The 24,036-nt window shown below is 36.7% G+C and overlaps 1 protein-coding gene across 1 annotated transcript in view; it reads right to left on the bottom strand.

The window, feature by feature from the left end:
* Positions 1 to 23,757, bottom strand: part of SERPINI2 (serpin family I member 2) — a gene marked incomplete at its 3' end in the record, with an annotated part of 30,739 nt that extends 6,982 nt beyond the window's left edge. Inside the window, exons 1-6 of the mRNA XM_080696402.1 lie at positions 23,495 to 23,757; positions 16,188 to 16,418; positions 14,327 to 14,521; positions 14,053 to 14,245; positions 3,913 to 4,010; positions 49 to 135 (exon numbers count right to left, since the gene is read on the bottom strand). Of these exons, the coding sequence (XP_080552528.1) occupies positions 49 to 135; positions 3,913 to 4,010; positions 14,053 to 14,245; positions 14,327 to 14,521; positions 16,188 to 16,418; positions 23,495 to 23,741 (1,051 nt within the window). The 5' untranslated portion in view covers positions 23,742 to 23,757. The remainder of the gene's footprint in view (positions 1 to 48; positions 136 to 3,912; positions 4,011 to 14,052; positions 14,246 to 14,326; positions 14,522 to 16,187; positions 16,419 to 23,494) is intronic.
* Positions 23,758 to 24,036: the final 279 nt, after the last annotated feature.

Raw genomic sequence — 24,036 nt, 5'->3', positions numbered from 1 at the left:
TTTGTCCTCATCTTTCATCCTAGTTTGTGGAGAAACCATTTGTCCTACCTGTTGATGAAGCAGCTTCACTGCCCTCTTCATTTATCTCAAAGAAGACTTTTTGCATAACGTGTGAAACATACAGTTCAGATGAATCTGATAAAAAATGTAAGGGGATGTTTAAAGGTTAAAATCAAGAGCCAATACCTGATAGGTTTTGGATTAATTATATTTTTAAATTAACAAAGAACAGTAATCAAATGAATTTTTTTCTATGCGGTTGATTCACTTCATCTTTTATAGACATGAAATAAATATAGCTGGAATGATCAAGGTTTGCCCTGATGTAGAAGATAGAGAAGGGTATAAGCATCAAATCGGGTATCCCACCACGTGAAATATTTGAATAAACAGTGGGTTTTGCCCCCCTTTTCTATGATCTATAGATAGATGGAAAGAATTAACCCCGCCCTATCAACCTCAAAGCTCACCTGCTTTTTAAAGTTTCTATTAAGTTTTCATCTATGTTTAAAACAAAATTTACTTTCCTTAAAGACTGGAAAGGCTATGGAAATCTAAAGATCTTTTGTGTCATTTGTTACACAATCACATCAGAGCTATGCTTTAAAACCTGCTACATTTTTTTCAGTGTGAGATAATATCTTAAAACATTTTGTTCTGGTGTGGATCCAAGCTGAGGGAATGGCCCCTTTCTTCCCGTGGTGGAACAGATGCGTGTGTGAAATACCTACGATGTAAGGACCTGCATGGATAATCTCCATGCAAATGGGGATGATATGGTGAGTTTGGGACCCATGTCAAGTCAGCTTTGCAAGATGAGACAGAGCTGACAGTGTCTCTCAGAAAGCCAATGGACACCTGCTCCAGGGAACGGCCTGGCACATAGGTGGCATACAATAAATACCACTCAGATAAGTGATTCAATAAATACGATTGCACCTAATGGCAGAGACATGTAAAATGGCAGAAAGGGCAATAGACTGAAATATGGAGAATGGACTCTCAAGGAAATAGACCTAATTACATTCTTCTCCCAGTATTGGCTGGAACCCGACAGAATTCATGAGTAAAGTACCCAAGGGCCTACATCAAGAACCAAAAAGCAGGTGAGAAGGAATAGAGAATATCATCCAGCAGACCCAGGGCACCAGCCCACAGGGTTCCCTGGCTGCTAGGCAGAGCCACTTGCTCTCCTGACCTTCCTCACTGCAGACAGGGCCGGGGCTTAGGAAAAGAACTGCATCAACAGATGACAGGTTAGAACAGAAGATGGCCACAAATTCACTGGCTTCTGTACCTTATAATAATTATTTCTCTTAAATTTCTATAAAAATTCCAAATATACCTCTATTAAATTAAGAGACAAGAGAACTTTTATAGCTTTTCAGGAAGATATACAGGTAATACTAATATGCCACCTTCCCACTTGATTTTTTAAAAATATTTCTGGAGCATGTACTATGAGTTAGGTGAAACAAGTGATATAGCTACATTCTTTTACTTATTTCTCCCAAGTCACTAAGATGTATTATCTCGCTTATATTAGATGTATTATCTCACTTATATGGAGGCTCAGAAAGGTTAAGTGGTTTACTAGAGGTGATACAGCAAATAATAGCAGAGAAGTCAAATATAAATCTCAAAATTTCCAAAACAATTATAAAAATATTTTATTTTTATAAGAATATTCATGATAGTTTTATTTATTTATTTTTATGGATGGTGCTGGAGAATGAACCCAGGATACTGAGCTATCCCCCTAGTCCATTTTAGTTTTTTTTTTAGACAAGGTTTTGTTAATTTACTCAGACTGGCCTCCAACCTGTGATTTACCTGTCTCCACCTACTAAACACTGAGATTACAAGCATGCACCACCACACCCAGCTCTAAAAACATTGTATTCAAAACTTGTGACCGACATAAGCATAAGGTAGCATCTCTTTCACATAGCTGTCCCACAGCACTCGAGTCACACAGGAGGCAGAGTTCTCAGTGAATGCTTATTGCACAGTAATAAGCTCCTCACTTCCTGCTGTCCTGTTTGTTCTTTTCCAGGCAAGCCAACAGAACCAAGGAAGTGAAAACAACTCAAGTAGGTAACCCAGAAGGGAAAGAGCAGAAAATTCTGAGTATTTATTCTTCTCTGCTCAGGGATATTCTCTCACACAAATTCATTTATGAAGCATTTTGAGGTATTTTCTAGAATTGGCCTTGTAAAGGAGATTTTATACAAGTCACAAATGGCTGCAAATTTAAGTGTGAATATCTATTTGAAAGTCTAAGGTATATTGAGCAAGCTTTCTAAGACCACGATGAAATTTAAAAGGAAATGATTCGGTTGCTAGGCATGGTAGCTCACACCTTAATCTCAGTACTTGGGAGGCTGAGACAAAAGGATTGCAGCTTCCAGATTCAGCAACTTAACAAAGCCCTCAGCAACTTAGCAACACTCAGTTTCAAACATAAAAAAAATAGTTGGAGGTATAGCTCAGTAGTAGAATGTCCTGGGCTCAATCTCCAGCAGGAAAGGAAGGAAAGAAGGAAGGAAGGAAGGAAGGAAGGAAGGAAGGAAGGAAGGAAGGAAGGAAGGAAGGAAGATTGGTTTATTACAGACAGATGAGGTGGCTTTGTTCAGGGCACACTTAGACAGCATGCCATTGTAGTATTTCATGTTGACTGTTTCATTCCTGATGCTGATGTAAATGTCAAAGAAGGCATACTCTCTTCCACTGTGAGAATAAGTAGCTGTATGGTGTGTGAAGATGATAACAAACGTCGATGACACCTGTGAATCCCACTCACTTTCTCCCCCGGGGAAGCTCATTCCTTCTATTCTCTTATCCACAAAATTGATAAGTGAATAAATTAATGAATACCTCTCTGAAATCCAGATTTTTATGTAGGAATGTGTAAAACATTTCCACAATGTTTTATATTATGATAGAAAAACCAGACAAACAAGCTTATATCATTGGGGCTACTTTAACACAGAAGACAGCATTTTATTTATTATTTTTTATTTTTGTGGTACTGAGGGTAGAAACTAGGGAGATTCTATCTCTGAGCTACACCCACAGCCCTATTTTTTATTCCTTTTATTTTGAAACAGGGTCTCACTGAATTCCAAAGAGCCTCACTAAGTAGCTGAGGCTGTCTGCGAACTGTAATCCTCCTGTCTCAGCCTCCCAAATGCAGGGATTACACGCGAACACCGCCACTCCCAGCTCGACAGAATTTTGAAAAGGATCAGCAACTTAAAACAAATTGGCCCTCTTTATTCGTATTTTTCTCTCTAATTGTTTATGGTTGAACTACTGAGCGCTGCAAAAACTAGAAGAATTAAGGCTGCCTCGGCCCTCTTGTGCAAGTGAGCATCTTAACTATGCACTGTACCCCAGGTGCAAGTTAAAGGAAAGATTCCTCTCCAATTTGTTGCCAGTCCAAAGGAAGCTGCAGCTAAGACTACCAGCTGTGGCAATGCAATTTCTTGACTGTTCCCGTCATCCAGTAACATGTGGATGTCTATTCCATGGGCTCTAATATTATTGAATTAACTTTTGGAAATTAGTTTATCAGAGTTTTTTAGCTCAGTTTAAATGAGAGACTCAAAGTTGTAATTCTATTTTGCAAATTAGGAAATACCAAGAGGACAGAAATAAAAGCCCATAAAATACTTTTACCTACATAGATGTATTAAAAGTATGGCCAGAGTGCTTATCACATCATGAAATGCTCTTCGACTTTCATTAAGGATAACTTCCTAAATGCAAAATACAGTGCTATTCACAGTGCCACAGGCCGGGGACATTTATTTACTATGTATATGTTTGCTGGGGCTGAAAACTCTTTCAGTTTTATGATTATTCAACTAGTGTAATACATGACAATATAAAAATTATTCATAATACTACCTGTTATTCCAGAAAGGTCACAGCCGCCACTAAATATCTCGGTTACGTTCAAAGAATACAGAGTTTTCTTGAAGTCTAATTTTTGTTCCACTTTAAATCTGTTTAAAAAAAAGATGAAGTCTTGAAACACTATGTGCATGGCTTACAAAATGCTTTTTTTTATATAGAAAATGGATGATTTGAAAGAGATTATATTGTAAAATTTTTGTTTTTATTATCCCAATTATATCTTCTCATATTCCACACCACTTTTTCAGCTTCACCAATCAATTTCAGGCTGCTAATAACTTCCTTCCTAGATAAATAGTTGGTGAAAATGCTAAAAAAAATCTATTTTTTGAAATAACAATTACTCATCAAAACAGTTTTATCTAAAATTTAATGCTTAGCTCTTTCCTAAAAAATGTAAATTTTACTGGTCTCTCCTCATTCATTTGAAATTCTTCTTGGTATTTTCTCTCTAGCTTCCTCATATGAGAAACATACAGCTCTTGACTTTCTGAGATTAGCTAACCTCACTTAGAATAATATTCTCTACTTCCATCCATTTTCCTGCAAATGATGTTATTTTTATTCTTTGTGGCTGAGTAAAATTCCATTGTGTATATGTACCACCTTTTCTTTATCCATTCATCATGAAAGACACCTTGGTTGGTTCCATAATTTGGCTATTATGAATTGTGCTGCAATACTCACAGGTATGCATGTATCACTATAGTATCCTGACTTTAACTGTTTTTGGAAAGATACAGAGGAATTATATAGCGGGGTTATACAGCGATTCCATTCCTAGTCTTTGAAGAATCTCTATACGTGATCTCCATAGTGTGGAAGAAATTGGATATGGGAGGAGGGGTGCAGTGTGGGGGAGGAGGACTGAGGAAGAAATCAATTTGAAAGCTCATTAACATGTACTAGGAGGGAAGAGCAAGAAGTGCGTGTGACACAGAGGGAAATACACCAAGTGATGCGTGCATATATGAATGTGTCACTTTCGATCTCACCATGATATATAATTACAAGGCACCAATAAAAGCACAAAAACGTAAAAAAGTGTGATTTTTTTTTCCTCCAGCAATTCCATGTAGGCAAGTTTTTCACACCATCAGGAATTGGGTCCTAACAGACATCCAGAATACTGTGAGCAGGAAAGAGGAGTCCAGAATCCTTGAAAAAGTCTTTTGCCTGTTGAGGTACAGAGAGGCATTTGTAACCAGTCATCGAGCCCACCCATTGTCACAGGTGATGTGACATGCTTCAGTTAATGGCCACACTTAATATCTTCCCAATGGGCCCTTTAAAGTGGTAAAAGTTTGAAAGTGATTTAAGTTTCTTTAAAATGAAAGAAAAGTAAAAACAGGAAGGGGAAAAAACCCAAAGAGCTGGAAAGTGCTTCCAATTCAGGGCCTAAGTTTGGATTCCAGCATCTGCTGAGCTTTCTAACCTGTGACATGGAACTGAACCAGAGATTCGCTCAGGCAGGGGCCTTCTGTGATCCCAAATCAACAGCAATCACTGAATCTCACCTTTACACTTAAATAAAATGGGAATTAAAACCTAGTACTTTTGTTTGGTGGTACTGGGGGTGAACCCAGAGGCTTTCTACCTTCGGCTACACTCCTAGACCTATTTTCTATTTTATTTGGAAACAGGGTCTCACTATGTTGCTGAGAGCCTCAGTAAGTAGCTGAGGCTGGCTTCAAACCTGTGAGATCCTCCTGTCTCAGGCTCCCAAGCTCTGGGATTCCAAGTGTGCGCTACCATGCCTGGCAAAAATCTAATACTTTTTGATTTCTCAAATGCTTAAAAGATTGTTATACCATATTATAAATTTTCTTTATGAAAAAAAGACAAATGTGACATCAATGAACAAGGAACTATATATGGTTCTTCCATCATGCCACTCCTGACTATAGGGGGATTTGTCTGTGCCTGACAGACGTCTGCCTCTATGCTCCCGGGTATGGGTACAGCTTACCCAACAAGTAAGACCCCTGCTGGGGCTGAAAATTAGCTTTGGCACTCAATCTAATTAGATCACTGTTTTCACTGGCAAATACTGAACACGCTTCTTAATTACAATTCTTCAAAATAATGAGCATGCTGCAGCAGAACTTTACTGGGCCTAGATTATTTCCTGGTAAAATAAAATGTATTTTTGAAATATGTTACCTTATCCAGAATCCCATTTCACAGGGAATGGGTGCAACATGTGTATTAAAATACACCGAGAATGAAAATAGCTTCTTTTGTGCCAACTATTTTCAACTTCTTTTTTGCAATTTCTTACTAGGAACCATAAAAAGGAACAAGATGGTTTGGAGGATTTTTTTTTCTGTTCTTATTAACATACTCTTTAAACCAAATGGAGTATGGACTTCTAAAAAGTGGAAAATATATGTTCTAATATACCTACAAATTGGCTATTTTTAGCATAATGGTCAAACGATTTTAGGATAATGACAAGAATACTACAAGACTTATTACAACTTCCAACAATGCCTAATTACCGCTAGAGAGTCATTTAAATAATAGTCCTGCTTGTAATATAGTTCAATGAAACCTATAGCAATAGAAATCCATCCAGCCATTTAATAAAAGTAAAATTCAAAGCCAATTTCTAATTTTGCATAATTATTGGGGCCACAAATATCTGGGTATGAAGCAGTACTTCTGTGGATTGGACACTTAATATAGATTATAGTTTTCAATCTCAGCAATCATGGCAAGTCAGCATCATTATCACTATTAACATAAGAGAAAGTAGAGGCTTAAGAAAGCTATTTCCAGGCTCAAGGTCGAGAGAGGAGCAAGATATATGATTCACAATCAAAGTCTTAGGATTGTCTACAAGAATAAAAATATAATCCTTAACAGTGGTGCCTGTTAGGTGGGCCACCTGCCACCCAAATGCCTTATGATGTGTGTGTGTGTGTGTGTGTGTGTGTGTGTGTGTGTGTGTGTGTAAAATACCCTATTAGTCTCATGGGCTGAAACACATTTTGTCACATATGGCACATGTACAGACAATGCTTAATGCACACTCAGCATTCCTCATTGTATAAGTGTCTTGCAGGTCAGAGGGCATGAATACTTTTCACTCATTACTGCAGCGACTTTGACCTGTATCATAATATGAGCTGGTCTTCTATCCAGTCTTATTTACCCACATTCTCTTTTCCACTCTTGTGCATGATTCTCCTTCACCTGTGTACAGAGCCAAGGCTGGCCCAGCCCTCGGATTGGTCTCAAGGCTAGCAGTGACACCTTGACACTTCCTGTCTTAGGGTGAGTGCTCTGTTTTTTGAAGTCTTGTCTAAGCAGCTGCAGATCTTTGATCTTGCAGCTCCATCTGTCTCCTACTGGCCATTTGCTCCCTGAGTGCTCCCCCTCTGCCTGTAAACACTGACCCTGTTTCCAGGTGTCCAGCCGCCCTGCAATTCTGGCTCTGCCACTTGCTAGCTGTGTGAGCATAGGCCAAATATTTACCTGTCTTTACTCCATCCATAACCTACAGATAAAGCCAGATCGTATTCAAGTCTATTGCAGGGATTAAATGAGATGCATAGGGGCACTGTGCTCACCAAAGAGTAGAACTGAATAAAATCATGAGTTAATAATATTGAGCACTAAAATTTTGTACACATTATCTCATGAAATTCTCATAACAGCTTTACAAGGTATGTGTTATCATTATATCATTAATAATAAAATTCCTAAAATCATTTACCTAACATTATATGAGAGTCTTGCTAAGTTGCTGGGGGCCTCACCAAACTGCCGAAGTTGGCTGCAAACCTGCGATCCTCCTGTCTTAGCCTCTCAAGTACTGAGATTAAAAGCATGTCTTTTCATGAAGGTCCCAGTGCTCATTGTTGATACTATTATTTTGGTACTTATTATACATTGCTGTACAGTCTTAATAAACTTCTTGTTGAAATGTTGCACTTCTCCATCCAAGTGGTAGCCATCCTGTCAACAGGGAACACATCCATCACATTATATCTCTTCTACATTTTGCCCACAGGAGGTTTCCCAATCAATCTATGCTTTTGAAATTTCTAATACATAGCAAACTAATTAGATTATAAGGGTGTGAGCTAATAGACATGAGAGTTAATCCTTTCTCTCAAATAATATTTGAAATTTCTCAACAGAAGTTGACATAAACAAGTCTGAGTGTAGAACTGTAGCATTTACTATTGAAACGTAAATGCAAAATCACTTACAAAGTTAAAAGCTACACATATGAAAGCTATATATTTATTCACCATACTTATAAGCATTAAAATATCACATTTGCCAATACACCTATTCACAAAAGCTGATTCTTGGGATTCTTTTCATACAGAGGAATTCAGCATATTGCAAGTGAATATTAGACTCTCTTTAGACTTATGAAAATTTAACACCTAAGATACTTAAAGGATTTCATGGTATAGTTAAAAAGTGATATGATTATTTTAGCTAATATCCAACTATAGGATAATGTCTAAAACTAGTATATTATAATAAATAACTTATTTATTATTATAATTTATTTTAATGAATTGTATATTATAATAAATAGTAGTGTCACCCCAATATTTTTAGACTATACTCTGTCTTATTGGTCTTAATACTGAATTAGTTATACATCAAATAGAAGGAAAATGCTTCTCAAATAGTGACTATAATAAATGGTCACAAGCTGCTTCCTTTCTGCAGCTTTGATATAAACATTCTCACTATTAGTATTTCTGTTTTTGATGTTTATAAAAATTCTCTTTAAAAGAGACATCTTGTTTTACTGAAACATAGAGTCTAGTATAGCTGGCATAATAAGTTAAATTGTCTTCCATTCTCATCCAAATTCACATGTCCAGACCAGGTTTAATTATGATATGACTTTATTTGGAAATAAGGTCATTACAGAATAATGAATTCGGTTGAGATCATACTGCTGTAGGGCGGGCCCTTGTCCTATCTGACTAGTGCCCTGAGACTTGAGAATGCCATGTGGAGACGGATGGCCAGAAGACAGAAACAGCAGAGACGGGAGTAATTCCTTTAGGAGCAGAAAGAACTGAGGAGTGGGGGCCACTTCCAGGGGCCAGAAAGAAGCAAAGATGTATTCTACCTGCAGGGCATGGCCCGGCATCATCTTCATCTTGGACATTTATGCCAAGAGTGTGAGAGAACACATTTCCATCCATTTAAGCCACCTACTCTATTTTATTATTTTGTTACATTCGTTCCAGGAAACTAATACAGTTGCTTAAACTGTTCTAACTTTATCAAAATCTTCACTTATCAATTTAAAGGCCTTTAGGCATTCAGTTAGATATTTGTACCACTTCGATCCTCACTATGATGTATAAATACAATGCAGTAATGAAAGTCGAAAATACTGAAAGTAAAGTTGAATTCTGCTTGAGATATTTAAATTAAAGATAAATGATACATAATCTCTTTCCTTGAAAATATTTATGTAATTCAGCTCAAAAGCACTCATTTAACAAATACTATATACAGAAAAATGTGCTAGGGACTAAAAAAAACAAAATGAAGGAGGCAGTTCTCTGCCCAGAATTCACATCTTAATAGAGAAGACAAGAATGTGAATAAAAGATGGACATGCGATAGAATACATGCTAGGATGTAAATTTGTACAGTGTTATGGAGATAAAGATAAGGAACAATTCTTTTAACTGGGCATGTTTTAGGAAATCTTCAAGGAAGAGGTAACTCCAGGGGCAGACCTTAAAACATAAATGATAGTTTACCTGTCCAATACCATGAAGAAGGGTTTGCTAGAGGGAAAAGACTGAGGAAGATTTGGTAGTCAAAGGAGGTAATGTTTCCAATTTGATACTGGATGAATAGGGATCTTATCAACAACAACAACAACAACAACAACAAAAATCACTTATTTTTTTCTATTTTTTTGGTGGTACTGGAGTTCCTGGAAGCCCTTCTACCTCTGGGCTACACTCTCAGACCTATTTTTATATTTTATTTAGAAACAGGGTCTCTGAAGGCCAGCGAGGCTGGCTTCAAACCTGCGAGATCCTCCTGTCTCCGCCTCCCAACCACAGGGATTACAAGCGTGCACCACCACGCCTAGCTCCAAAACTCATTTATTTAGCACCTTTTATTTGCCAGACTTTGACTGTCAATAAAGTTATGTAATGAGACACTATTTCCAAATTTAAAAATCTTGGTTGCTGAAAAAAAAAAACTAAAAACTTCTGTTTCTATTTTATATATAAATGAAGAATCAACAATTTTTTTTTTTTTTTGCATTACTGAGGATGGAACCTAGGGGCCTTCTACCTCTCGGCTATACTCCCAGACCTCTTTTATATTTTATTTGGAAACAGGGTCTCCCTAAGTTGCTGAGAGCCTCACTAAGTAGCTGAGGCTGGCTTTGAACCAAGCAATCCTCCTGTCTCGGCCTCCCAAGTGCAGGGATTACAAGCGTGCGCCACCACACCCAGCCAGCTCCAACTTTTAAAGCAAGTTGTTCATTTGGTTGGGGAAAGCAATACAGTGATTTTTCATTATGCAAACAGGATCAGTGGGATAAAGATGGATACATTTGATATGATGAGAATGTGAGCTATGTACTACATGGTATAAAAGTTTTGTTTTCACTGGGTGTTGAAATCTTCTGGTGTAGATTCCTGTCACTACTGGGAAGTTGACCTTAGAGGGAAGGAAGGAAACCTGGCTTACTTTTCTTTCTGTGCTGGGAAAATTTGGAGGACTCTGAATGCTGAGTCAGAGGGAGGTGGTAAAGACAGCCCCATTGGATGAGAATAGGCCCTGGCACCATGGCAATGGAAGGCCCAGGACAGCAAGAAGCAGGAGGAGATATTTTGGTACAAGAATGGTCTATACTCCAAGAAGACACTTGGCTGGTACCTAGCATTAAAGCACTTCTGCCTTGTAAGCAAGCCCCTTAACTATCACCTACTTTCAATGAAGTTTGGTTAAACACTGAAGTTTTCTTACTTGCATAAACTGGGTAAGGCAACCATAAAAATTTTCATGAACTAAGTGGTCATGTATGTGATATAAGACCATAATATACCAATAAAAGTACTTAAAAATAAATGGCAGAAATTTATTTTCTCATGGATGTAGAGGATAGAATTTTAAAGCCAAGGTTTCAGCACTATTGATTCTTTTCTTATTCATTCATTCATTTATTTATTTGTTATTAGGAATTCAGAGTGTTTGTGTGTGAGTTATATCCATGGTTTGAAGAAGCTGATCATGAGGCCCAAATAGAGAGGATTCCAGACTGAAGTAGATTGGACAAACTTGTGGACTATGAAACATTCCCAGAAGGATTCCTGGAAACACTAAAGAAGTGAATTTTAGCAAAAGTCAGCTTTGGGGCTCATGTATTATTACTGAGTTGTTTTTTTTTTTTATTTAGGCTGAAGAAGCAAATATTTTTATTTATAAATTATATCAATAAATATTTAATTCAGAATAAACAAATGTTCTCCTATCATATACTGGCACAGTTTTCAAACTCAGTCATTTTTCTTACTCCAAGACAATAGAAGGGGAAATAAAGAAATTTTAAGATAATTTTATTTAATTTTTTTCTGGGTTGGTACTGAGAATATATCCAGTGGCATTCTACCTCTGAGTTATACCCCTATCCTTTTTTTTTTTGAAAGAGGTTCTTGCTAAATTGCTGAGAATCTCGCTAACTAGCTAAGCTGGCTTTGAATCTGTGGTCTTTCTCAGCCTCCCCAGTACTGGTTTTGCAGGTATGTGTCATTGTGCCTGGCTAATAATTATTATATTAATTATTAGAAGGTAAACTGTCATTACGCTATTCTATTCCCAGTGTTTGGAATAGAGTAGGACCTAAAAGTATTGTTTAAAAGAATAAACATCTGAGTACAAATATGTAATAGTAGAGAACTGAACAGGATTCAGGATTAGTCATTCAAACTTGAAAAGACACGAAAAATAAGAAAAAATAATGTTTCTTAGAACAAATAAGAAGAAAACTCTGAAGATGAAACTCTTAAATATTTTTGACAACAGAAAACAAAAGGTAAGTCAAAATTCAGGATAAATGATTATTGTATAGGAAAGAAAGATTTTTTAAAAACCCATAATTAATTATAACAGAATTTTTAATAATTAACATAATTAGTTTGGGGTTCTGTGAATGCATTTAGGGGGTAGCGTACTTGCCTAACATAAGCAAGGCCCTGGATTTAATCCCATTACCACAAAATAAATATAAAAGGATAATTCATAATAATAAGATCTAGAACCCAAAGTTCGATGAGAACAGCATAAGATAGCTCTTTCTCCAGAATATCAAAGAAGGTAGTGAAAGAAAGGATTATTAAAGATTTACATAAATGTCAAGGTGATTTATATAAATACAGATGTGGACATTTTTGTTTGATGATATATTTTAAGGAATGACATATATTAAAAGTAAGAGAAGTTGGCATAGAGTAGTAAGTGAAGAAAAGAGGTAATGTTCTGGCATGGGTATTAGCAAAGAGGGTTCTGTAGAGATGACAAGGAGTACCGAGCCACAGCCTTGGCGAGGCTGAAAATGACTGTTTCCTAGGATTTTGTGCCAATAAAGTCAGACAAGAGTGGCTTTTTTAAAAGAACAAAGATGAGGAGACAAAAATGGTACCAGTTGGAAAGAGTGTGGCTGAAATGACTCAGGCCTAGTCCTGGCCAAGTGGAAAAGAAAGTAAAAGGCAATAGGTTGATGTGACCAGCAACCAGGGATACAGGGGCACAGATCATGTAGGCCTAGAAGAGATGGGAGGAAAATAAAACTACAAGAGCAGTATGTTCCTGGTAAACATCCATTTCTTTTTTTATACAGCTTCTGGTGCACTATATTTTCCCATCATACTGCAGTTGGTGGTGAGAGTGACATACATGCACACAGCTCTTGCAGAGCTCCCACCAGCTCCCTCCCCACTAAAATTTAAACAGACTATGAATGGAGTCATATGGGCACATGGTCACCCTCAAGATTCTTCCGTCTCTTAGAAACATGATATCAATGTATATATTTTATTCCCAAACATAATCCTTTGTAATTTCAATGTTGTTTTAACTACCTAAAATTGTTCAAAGGATTCTATTTATTTATTTAATTTTTAAAGGGTTTTATTTTTTTGTCTTTTTGGAACCAGGTATCAAACCCAGAGCACCGCACCTGCAAAGCAGAAGCTTTGTCACTGAGCTACATCCTGGCCCTTATTTATTTATTTATTTATTTATTTATTTACTTATTTAATATTTTTTTGTACTAGGGATAGAGCCTGGGGGTATTTTACCTCTGAGCCACACTTTCAGGTTCATTCATTTTTATTTTTATTTTGAATCAGGGTCTTGTGAAGTTGCTAAGACTGGTCTTGAACCTGTGATCCTCCTATCTCAGCCTCCCAAATACTGGCATAATCTTTTTAAAATATACTTTTATTGGTGCATATAATTATACATCATAGTAAGGTTCAAAGTGACAGAAGATACATGCACACAGCACTTTGTGTGTATCCTTAAGGCCTAGTTCCACCCGACTCCCCCACTCTCATATGCATTAGTGAGGTTGGTGGTGATAATTTCATACATAGACACAACTTTATTTGAACTGTTCCCTTCATCAATTCTTTTTCTCCTTTCCATTTCCCTCCCCCAAACCCCTTCCACAATTCTATTATTCAATCAAAATATTCAATAACTGTTAAAATACTATTTATCAAAGTGATTTAATATATTCGCTGATTGCATAAAATACAATAGAAAACACAATAGAAAATACAGATTTAATACTAATTGGAAAACAATTAGAGAAAATAAAGTAAATATTGTAATTTCTTTTAATACCAGCACTTTAGTTTTAAGACACATACTTCTTCATCTATTTAAAAAAAAAAAACAAAAAACAAAAAACTGAACCTCCTCATGGTGAAGCAGTATTGGCTGAGATAAGACTTCCCTCCTATCTCTGACATGGCGTAACCATTCTAAATACATTTTTCTTTTCATTCATGGCAATAGCCTTCTTGGGCATTTGCCATCTTTCAGCTGGCTATTCAAATCTCTCCATAATCAGAAGCATCCGAACCAGTATAAAATGGCATCACCAACCTCGGGAGGCTTATTTCCACTTCCTCTTCCTGCATCTCAGAAAACCATTTCAGGATGTGACGAGCAGTTACCAGTTTTTCCACTTCTTCTATGTTCACATCCTGTGTAGGAAGTATGGTGATCAAACTAAAGTCATCACCCTTATAAGGCAATTCTAAGACCTGGTAGTTCATAGAGGATTCAGAGAAATAACCTGGAACAGAGAAAGTAAAGCATTAAATGTACTTGCCAATTACCAAAGCCATTCTTTAAAAAGCATAGTTTCTCATATTACCATATTTTGTTTTCAAAAGAGCCTTCATCATTGGGACTTTAACTGCAGAACCATCTCTCTTAGTAAAATTCATCAGCTGTGTGTCCTCTTTTCTAAATTTCTGTTTCCAATCTCCCTTGAAATAAATAGCATTCACCAAGACCAGCCGAGTCAGAGGGCCAAATTCTTCAGCTGAAAACATTTTTTTAATTTTTCCTATAGAGGGGCAGAGGAAGAGGAAGGGATAAATATGCAGTAGTGATTCTGTGGAATTGTTTTAAATAGAATTGCAGCACAAAAGTCTTGTGCAGAGATATTTTTGACAGGCATCATAGTACCTAAATTTACCAATTTTGAGAATAAAGGAGAATGTTATTCAATATTTCACTAAGAAACAGTGCAAATGGGATATCATTAGGAAGTAAAAAAGAAGCAACTCTTAGAGAAACTTGGAAATACCAAATTTCTCTTGGTATTTCCTAGTGACAGATTAACTTTGGTGAGATTATTTGTATCAGCTGTCTTTCAGATAGAAAGAATACAAATAATATGTATTCAAAAACAAATATCTATTGGTGTTCAGATTTTATTTCAAGGTTCTTTAGCAGATCAATAATTTCTAACAGTGCACTCAAAAGTCCCACATGGCAGCCAGGGGCCATGAGAAAGGGGCAGGAGTGGAAGGTGCTGCTAAGAGTTCTCTCTGCTAAACAACCCGTTTCTCGTTTATATGTACAATAAGTGTTTTCAAGTTATGAGAAATAGGCATGATTGGGTGTCATAAGCTGCCTAACATATTTCCACATTTTTATTTATTTATTTATTTATTTATTTTTATTTATTTATTTATTTTTATTTTTTTGGTGGTACCGGTGTTCCTGGAAGCCCTTCTACCTCTGGGCTACACTCCCAGACCTATTTTTAATTTTTTTTAAATTTGGAAACAGGGTCTCCTAAGCCAGCGCACACGGCTGGCTTCTAACCTATGCAATCCTCCTGTCTCTGCCTCCCAAGCACGGGGATTACAAGCGTGCACCACCATGCCCGGCATATTTCCACATTTTACATACCTATGAACACTGCTCACCACTCCCAATTCACATTTTTAACTAATGCTTCCCCTGAGGCTGCCTATAAAGAATACAATACCATCACAGGCTTTGTAGCTTAATTAATAAGGATCTTAATTAGTTTAATTAACTAAGACATACTCTGGCATGTCTGCTTACCATGAATACATTATTATTAAGATTTCCAATAATTCTACAAGATTTCAATAGTATCCTCATTTTAAAGAAGCATATTTTATAAGTTAAAAATTCTAACTCATATCTGACTTTCAGCTTATTGCATCCCTCTTCAGTCATTTTGGAATTTTTTTTCTATCTTGTTGTTAAGTTAAAGATTAGACGTGGCACACAATCATGTCAAATCTTTACCATGTTTAATTATCATGTTCATGATAGGACTATTAAAATTTTACTTAAACATTAATACACCCAACTAAAACGTGTTAATTATTTACAGCGTTTATGGAGGAAAGGTCATTTGAGATTGACGGATATAACTTCTGTCTGTCCAAAGACATTCTTCCTGTCTCAAAACTCAATGGTAGACAGGAATTGTTATTAAAATTCTTCCATTATGGATTTCACAAATAGTTGTCTGCCAAAATTATAAAAAAACAGCATATTTTTCAAAACAGGTTATAATTTCTCTGGATTTTAAAAACTTCATATTAATTTAAATAATAGCAAAATCAAATATAAATTTTTATCCTTCTTTAGTGAAAAGGAAAATATTCAGTCATTCTTTACTTTAGGATATTAAGAACCATGAATACAATGGCAAATAATAGTCTTATGAAAATGAGAAACTTTACCATCTGTTTTGCTTTCTACCCAGGTGCTTATTGTCTCTGCACAAGCCTTTGCATCCTGAAAATCCACTAGTTTTACAGCACTCTGAAAAAACTCCTTGTTGCCATGGAGATACTGTTCCTTCACCGTGAATCCTTCTTGAAGGTAGAGGGCATTGGCAAGATTAAATGTAAATTCTTGTTTTTTCTCTGAGATGGCAGAGAAAAATGACTTCAGCACTGAAAATTCTTCTCCTGAAAAATAATTATAATGTATACTGACATATTGAACAACATAAAAACAATAGTTTTTCAGCTTTGATACCTAAGTGTTCCAATTCACATCACCATTTTTTGCACCCTTAGGTGTAAATAATAATTGCAAGTTAGTATAAATATTTCAAGCATTTAACTCCTGCAGAATAAGTATTTTGTAAAGTCAACTCTACCTGGGAAAAAGAATGTAAACTTCAAATATGTCAAAAGCAAGAATTCGCTGCATGTTTAGAGGCTGAAGGAAATCCCCTCTTTAACGCACGTTTTTGCAGGCTGAAGGAAACCCTCTTTTTAATGCACATTTAGCTTTTTTTTAGTTGTTGGAAATTCATGGTTAGAATCTTGTTTTTTCCATAGCTAAGAAAGGGGAATGCTAATGGATGTTGATGGGATATGTCAGGGATGAATGATCCTTTTGAATATCACTTATATTTTAATCTTAAAAAAGAATTTCTCTCCTCCCGGCAACTGCACCTGTCCGGGTTTTGAATTTTACAAGGGAACACCTATAATCATCCCTAGAGATGGGTAAGAGTCACAGTTGTCTATTTCTTCAGGCTCATGAACCTGTATACATTGGCTGCCTACATGAGCAACAAAAGTCTCTAACCATTCCAGCTATAACCATTAGCCAAATTTGAGTCAGAGTCCACTAAAAGAATCACCATTGACACGTTATGTTCTGGTGGATTGTACTGACCACAGTGCTGTCCGAAAGCTATAGATACCTACGAGCAACATCTACTATGATGCTTTCTTTAGTAGCTTCTCTTTCATTACCAGATGCTACAAATATGCTTCATTCTCTTCTGCCTTAATACTGGAACTCAATCATTAAATCAGAAACTTTCTTAAGTGGACATATAGTTTTATTTTATATTTTTATATATTTTATTGGTGCATTATAGTCTCACATCATAATGTAGATCATGTTGACAATGGCATATATTCATACAGTACTTGGTGCCCTCCTCCTTCGCTTCCCCATTTTCCTCCCTCTAATACTGAATGTCCAGGTTAACAATGTTATATTCACATGTATACACATAGTCGCATGTAGCATTTCCATTAATGAACCTCAGCCTTCTTCCTCCCCTACATTTATTCCTGGCTTCACTGAAGTTTCTCTTCCATTATCTGGATTCCTTCTGGTATCCCAAATACTCCCTAGCTTGAGCATATTAGATAAAACATATGTCCCTTCTCTTTCTGTGCTTGGCTAATCTCACATGATATAACGTTCTCTAGGTCTTTCCACCTTCTTACAAATGACATAATTTTGTTCTTTATTGCTGAGTAGAATTCCATTGTGTGTATTTCCCATTAATTTGGAATCCATTCATCTGTTGATAGACACCTAGGTTGGTTCCATATTTTGGCTGTTGCAAATTGTGCTGCTATGAACATGGGTATGCATATGTAACTGTAGTTCTCTGAGAGAGGGCTAATATCCAGAATATACAAAGAGCTCAAAAGATTTTACACTATCAAAACAACCTAATCAAGAAGTGGGCAACTGAATTTAATAGACACTTCACAAAAGAAGAAATACAAATGGCCAATAGATATAAAAAAATGTTCAACATCATTATCCATCAGGGAGATGAGAATCAAAACTTTACTGAGATTCCATCTCATCCCCATCAGAGTGAAAAGCATAAATTAGTCAACAACAAATATTGTTGAGGATGTGTGGAAATAGAAGGAACTCTTATACACTATTGGTGGGAGTGCAAACTATTTCAGCTGCTATGGAGATCAGTGTGGAGATTCCCAAGAAGACTGGGAATGTATCCACCATACAATCCAGCTATACCACTACTGGATATCTTTCCAAGGGGTTAAAATCAGAATCAGAAACGTTTAAGTAACAGGTTCTCTCAAATTTTTCATTTTATTTTCCATTAAATACTGAAAATAGCATTTTTGCAATTAAAAAATTGATTATACTCAATTCACTCTTTTGAAAAATAAGTGATTCACCATTAAAAGAGATCTATTGAAAAACAGAGTTAAATCATATTACTGAGAAGAACTTACTACAGGGCATCTAATGAAAATAGGGGTGTGTGTGTGTGTAAATACATTTTATAAGAAGGTGAAGCCCATGAAGTGCCTTTGTGGGAATAATGGTGCTTTATCAGGTAACTGCAGCCTCATGGTCTTACATCTTGTCCAGCTGAGTAGATGCTACATTTCCATCCCTACTGCCTCCTAGATCTGGTGTTCTTATACAGGTATGACCTGCACAACCTTACAGGAGGCTTTGCCTATATCTTTCATTATATTTCAAACCCCAGGATTTTTCCATTCACTTGTATGAGATATAGAAAATGCACGAAAGCTTTTAAATGTAAAAATTCACTATTGCATGATAAGATCTGAGGAGTTTTGATAATTCTTCACAACCCTGGAATTCTTTACATAAGAAAAAGAAAAGTTAACTTATTTCACTTGTTTATACAGTGAATTGCAATCATTTATTGCCACTCTAAGCTTGAATGAAGTATCTCAATAGCAGGGAACCTACCAAGAACATTGCTTAAGAAAAGTCTACTCCAACAAAATTAATTAAGGTCAGAAATTAAATGAGAGTTTGATACCATTTTTTAGAATGTGTTATTTATGAATATCCTGAAAGAAATGGCCAGAAAAAGGAGAGAGGAGGAGAAAAATAGTTCTAACTCATTTGTCAGAGCAAACAGATTTATGTCATGTACTTAAGACCTAAGACTGTGTGACAAACAGCTGCCTTTTGATAAATCACTGTACTCAGAAGTCAATGAAAAAATGTCACCAACTAGCACAAGACTGGAGGCGAATATAAAGTTGTCTGCCTTATAAATTTGAATTAATTTACAGATTAATGGCCTTATTTAGCATCGCTCGAAAGGAATACATATGCATAGCTCTTAATAATCAATGAGAACAAGCTTATTTCATTTACAAGAGTCATGAAGAACCTACAGATCACAGGATAAATGTGACATCTGATAAGTTATATATCTACCCTACAGAAAATGTGCAGAAATCCTAGTACCTCACGTCTTCTCCTGCTAGTTAGAGTCCAGAGGCCAGTTCTTTGTGCATGCAAGAGACCCAAAGATGAGAACAAGGTAGTCATAGACTTATAGATCTTAGCTGACAATTCCATATGAATCACCTAATCCAAAACCCCTCGTTTTAGCAGTCAGAAAGTCTGAGATCCAGAGCGCTGAAGAAACTCAGAGGTGATGTGACTTGTGCCAATTTACAAGGTCACTTAGTTGCAGAGCTGGAACTGGATTTCATCCCCAATTCTCTTTTATTCAGTAGTGCTGGGGATTAAACACATGTGCTAGGCAAAGGTTGTGCCTTTGAGTTACATCCCCAGCCCCAGTTTTCTTCCCGAGCCCTCTTGAAATGAAGAAGCACCTTCAGCTTAACCTTTGATTCATCAGCATCACTTTCAGAGACAAAGTGAAATGGAGCATTATCAGATGTTCAGCACAATGGTGAAAGTAAATTCTGAGACAATGTTTTGACAATGAGCAATATAAGGACACAGAGAGCCCCATTGGTGTTAGGATGCCAGCAGTCCTGCGTCCACTAGAAAACCTCCATAGGATAAGCCAGGTATTAAGATGGGAGAGTAGGCGGGGTGGGGTGGCACACACTTGTAATCCCGGCGCTTGGGAGGCGGAGACAGGAGGATCGCGCAGGTTCATAGTCAGCCTCTCTGGCTTAAGAGACCCTGTTTCCAAATAAATAAAATATATAAAATAGGCTGGGAGTATAGCCCAGAGGTAGAAGGGCTTCCAGGAGCCCCGGTACCACCAAAACAAACAAACAAAAAGAGATGGGAGAGTAGGGCAGGGACCACAGATGGGCAACAGGAAAAACAAAATCAAGACCAATTCAAGAGTTAGTATCGTCTTGGCAGGGCACGTTCATAATTCTAGTACTTGGGAAGCTGAGACAGGAGGATTGCAGGTTCAAGACCAGCCTCAGCAACTTAGCAAGACCTTGTTTATAAGCAAAATAAAAAAGTGCTGGGAATGTAGCTCAGAGATAAAATGGTCCTGGTTTCAATCCCCAGTATATGAGAGAGAAATGGGGGGGGGGGCAGGGAGAGAGAGAGAGAGAGAGAGAGAGAGAGAGAGAGAGAGAGAGAGGATTCAATTAGTTGGGAAATAAAAACTAAGAAGACTCCAAGAGGCACTCAACTCGAACAAAATTTAAAGAAATGCTAAAAAAAGAAAAGAAAAACTTCCACAGTTCAATGAAATACTTTTTACAAAAAAACTTTAATCCAAAAATTGTGATAAATAAAGTATAACAATTTTAATTAAATCAGGACCATTGTCTCTATTTTCCCTTTGTCCTGGGCTGGCTCTATCTCAGGGCACTTGCCCCACGCTGATGCCCTGCTCTTTCCGCAGACTGCCCCTGCCTTTGCTGTCTCCATGCCACTCACTCATGTACTCCATTCTCATCTTCTGTCTGCCCTTTTATTTCCCAATTATCCCCTTTTTCCAGTTTAATTTCTTCTTTTTTTGTGTGTGGTACTGGGGATGGAACCCAGGGGCATTCTACATCCAAGCAAGACCCCCAGCCCTATTTTTTATTCTTTATTTTGAAACAGGGTCTCACTGAATTGCAAAGCCCTCACTAAGTAGCTGAGGCTGGCTTTGAACCTGCATGATCCTCCTCTCTCAGCCTCCCAAGTTGCTGGGATTACAAACGTGCACCACCACGCCCAGATAATTTCTTCTTTTTTCTCCTTTAGCACACGTCCTGCCTCTGTGTTGCTCTCTACACCTTAACAACACAAAATAGAGAACGATTTTGGTAGATTTCACTAAATATATTAAAGGGTTAATGCTTAATAGTCCATTTTTACAGTCTTCCAAAGAAAATATTAAAATGCCATTATCTTTTTGTATTTTGTATTTTTATTTTCATCATCATCATCATCATTATTATTGTTATTATTAGTACTAGAAATTGAAGCCAGAAGCATTCTACGTCTGACCTATACTCTGCCCTTTTTATTTTTTATTTTAAAACAGAGTCTACTGTAATGTTGCTGAGGGTGTCACTAAATTGCTGAGACTGGCCTCCCGCCTGTGATCTTCCTGTTTTGGCTCCCAAGCACTGGAATTACAGGCATGCATCCTTATGTTTGGCTCATTATCATCCTTGTTATCTATAAGCCTACTGCATCATTTTCAAAATTAATTCTGGCAAAATTAATATTTTCTTTTTATTCCATTTTTTCACAGTATTTTTGTCTGGCAGAGTTATGTCTACCTTAGAGAGTAATTATAAATAGTAGATGAGATATTACTTATCAAGTACAAAATTAGTGACTGGTACTACATATATGTCTGATGCTACATCATCGTTATAACTATGATTATTATGTCCACAAGTCACACTTCTCAAAACTTTCATCTCTCTCTAAGATGTATCCATTTAGCTGGGTGTGGCAGCATGTACCTGTGATCCTAGTACTTAGGAGGCTGAGACAGGAGAATTGCAGACTTTAGGCCAACGCACTATAACTTAGCAAAACCTAGTTTTAAAATAAAAAGGCTGGGGATGTAGACCAGAGGTAGAAAATCCCTGGGTTCAATCCCCAATACCACACACATAGGCACAACATATTCATTTAAAGGAATTTTGATTTCAGAGGCTCTAATTTTGTTAGCTAATCATGGAGCCAACTTCACATTTCTTCATAAACATTCTATTACTTTTCAAAGCAGTATCGTGTGATTTAAATGTTTCTGGGAGTGATGTAGAGGGATTTGCTGAAATTAATCAAAACTAAATCTGGAATACAGTGGCTTCATTATACATTATTCACAAAGGAAAATTCTTGCAATTAGCTTATCATCAACATCTTTGCTATATAAAATTGCCTTTATTTAAAGTGAAGCAATTAAAGCCTTGTAAATAGTATTTTCAGAAAAAACAAATTTCTAAATATAGCTATGCTGTGCTAAGTCAAGTATAGTGAACTGAGTCAGAGGAATTGAATTCCCAATTAAAAAACCCAGATGTCTTCTCTGATGTTTAGGCCACATTAGCTAATAGTAAAAGTGGAAATTGAGAGCATGAGATGGCCAGGGAGTTGTTTCAAACGACAGGTAAGGTGAAAGTACAGGGTCCTGGTCAGGCCACTGGGAGACTCCCAACCACCACCAACCACAGCATAAAGGGCTGTCGGGAGTCCTGGAATGCTTCTTTCCCTAATTCTTCTTTAAAACTATTAAGTATGCTATTAAATGTATAAGTCAATGCTTTTCTTGATCTCACTGTGGGTGACAGTACATTGGGGCAGGTACTGGATATGGAAAAAAACCTACTGAAGAAGGCTCGAGTGAATAATGCATTTCCATAAGAGAAAATAAACTACAACAATTTAAAATTGCATTTTGTTTTGTTGTATGAAATTGGAAAATAATTACAATGTAGTAAATAGTAGTGGAGGAATATGTATGCATATTATTGCATGTATACACACACACGAATGCACACACAATATAATTTCAATTTAAACTGCAAAAGCAGAGCAGAAGAAAATAAAGACATATACAGAATTTTGTATCTATAGAAATATTAATTTCTTTTTAAAAAAATTTTATTGGTGCACTGTAGTCATCATTTTAATGGGATACAAGATGGCGGAAACATACATGCACGCATCACCCAATTAGCCCTTACCCAATTCATGCCCCGTTCCCTCCCCATCCCTCCTTCTCATGCTTGGCTTAGTGACTGACTTTGATATGTTTGTTAAAGTATAACATGTGCTTTAGAGAATTTCTCTTCCTTCTCCCATCCCCTCAGGTCGCCTTATTTGCTAATTCTTAAAATATTTTAACATTTTCATTGAGAAATAATTACAGAGGAATGAAAATTACATATATGATTATTTGTCTTATTTTAGTTTTCCCTATGATATTTTTCACTTGCTCTAGTTTTATGACCTTGAATTTATCCCAGTGCTTAAAAATAAATTTCACCATGTCTTATCTGCTATAAATAATCAGGTGTGAAATTCTCACCAGTTGAAGTTTCCGGAAGCCTTAAAGTTTGTCTTATTTGCTGTCGTGCTTTTCCTTTTGCTCCAAGTTGTATCATTCCAAGAGCCAAGGTTGTTCCAATGGGGGAAAATACAATATTATTCTTGTGAGATAAGCTAATAGTTCGATAAAGATCCACTGCAAATTCGGCATTTTTTTGAGCCAAGGTTCTTGAGTCTTGATTTCCAGAAAAACACAACAGGAAACTCCACAACAAGATCTTATTCATTTTGACTTCTGTGCATTGGTAAATTTAAAATTTATTAGTCTTCAAAATAAATTTCAGCCGGGCGTGGTGGCGCACGCTTGTAATTCCTGCGCTTGGGAGGCAGAGGCAGGAGGATCGAGGCCAGCCGCTCTGGTTTAAGAGACCCTGTTTCAAAAATACAGAAAATAGGTCTGGGAGTGTAGCCCAGAGGTAGAAGGGCTTCCAGGAACCCCAGTACCACCAAAAAAAAAAAAAAAAAAAACAAAATAAATTTCATACTAAGCTCAACAGAAGATTTTCTATCTACTAGAACTTT

The sequence above is a fragment of the Muscardinus avellanarius genome (assembly GCF_963383645.1).
Source record: "Muscardinus avellanarius genome assembly, chromosome: 5".
Lineage (NCBI taxonomy): Eukaryota > Metazoa > Chordata > Mammalia > Rodentia > Gliridae > Muscardinus > Muscardinus avellanarius.
Note: the sequence above shows the minus strand (reverse complement) of the source record. Positions and strands in the feature narration are given on the sequence as shown.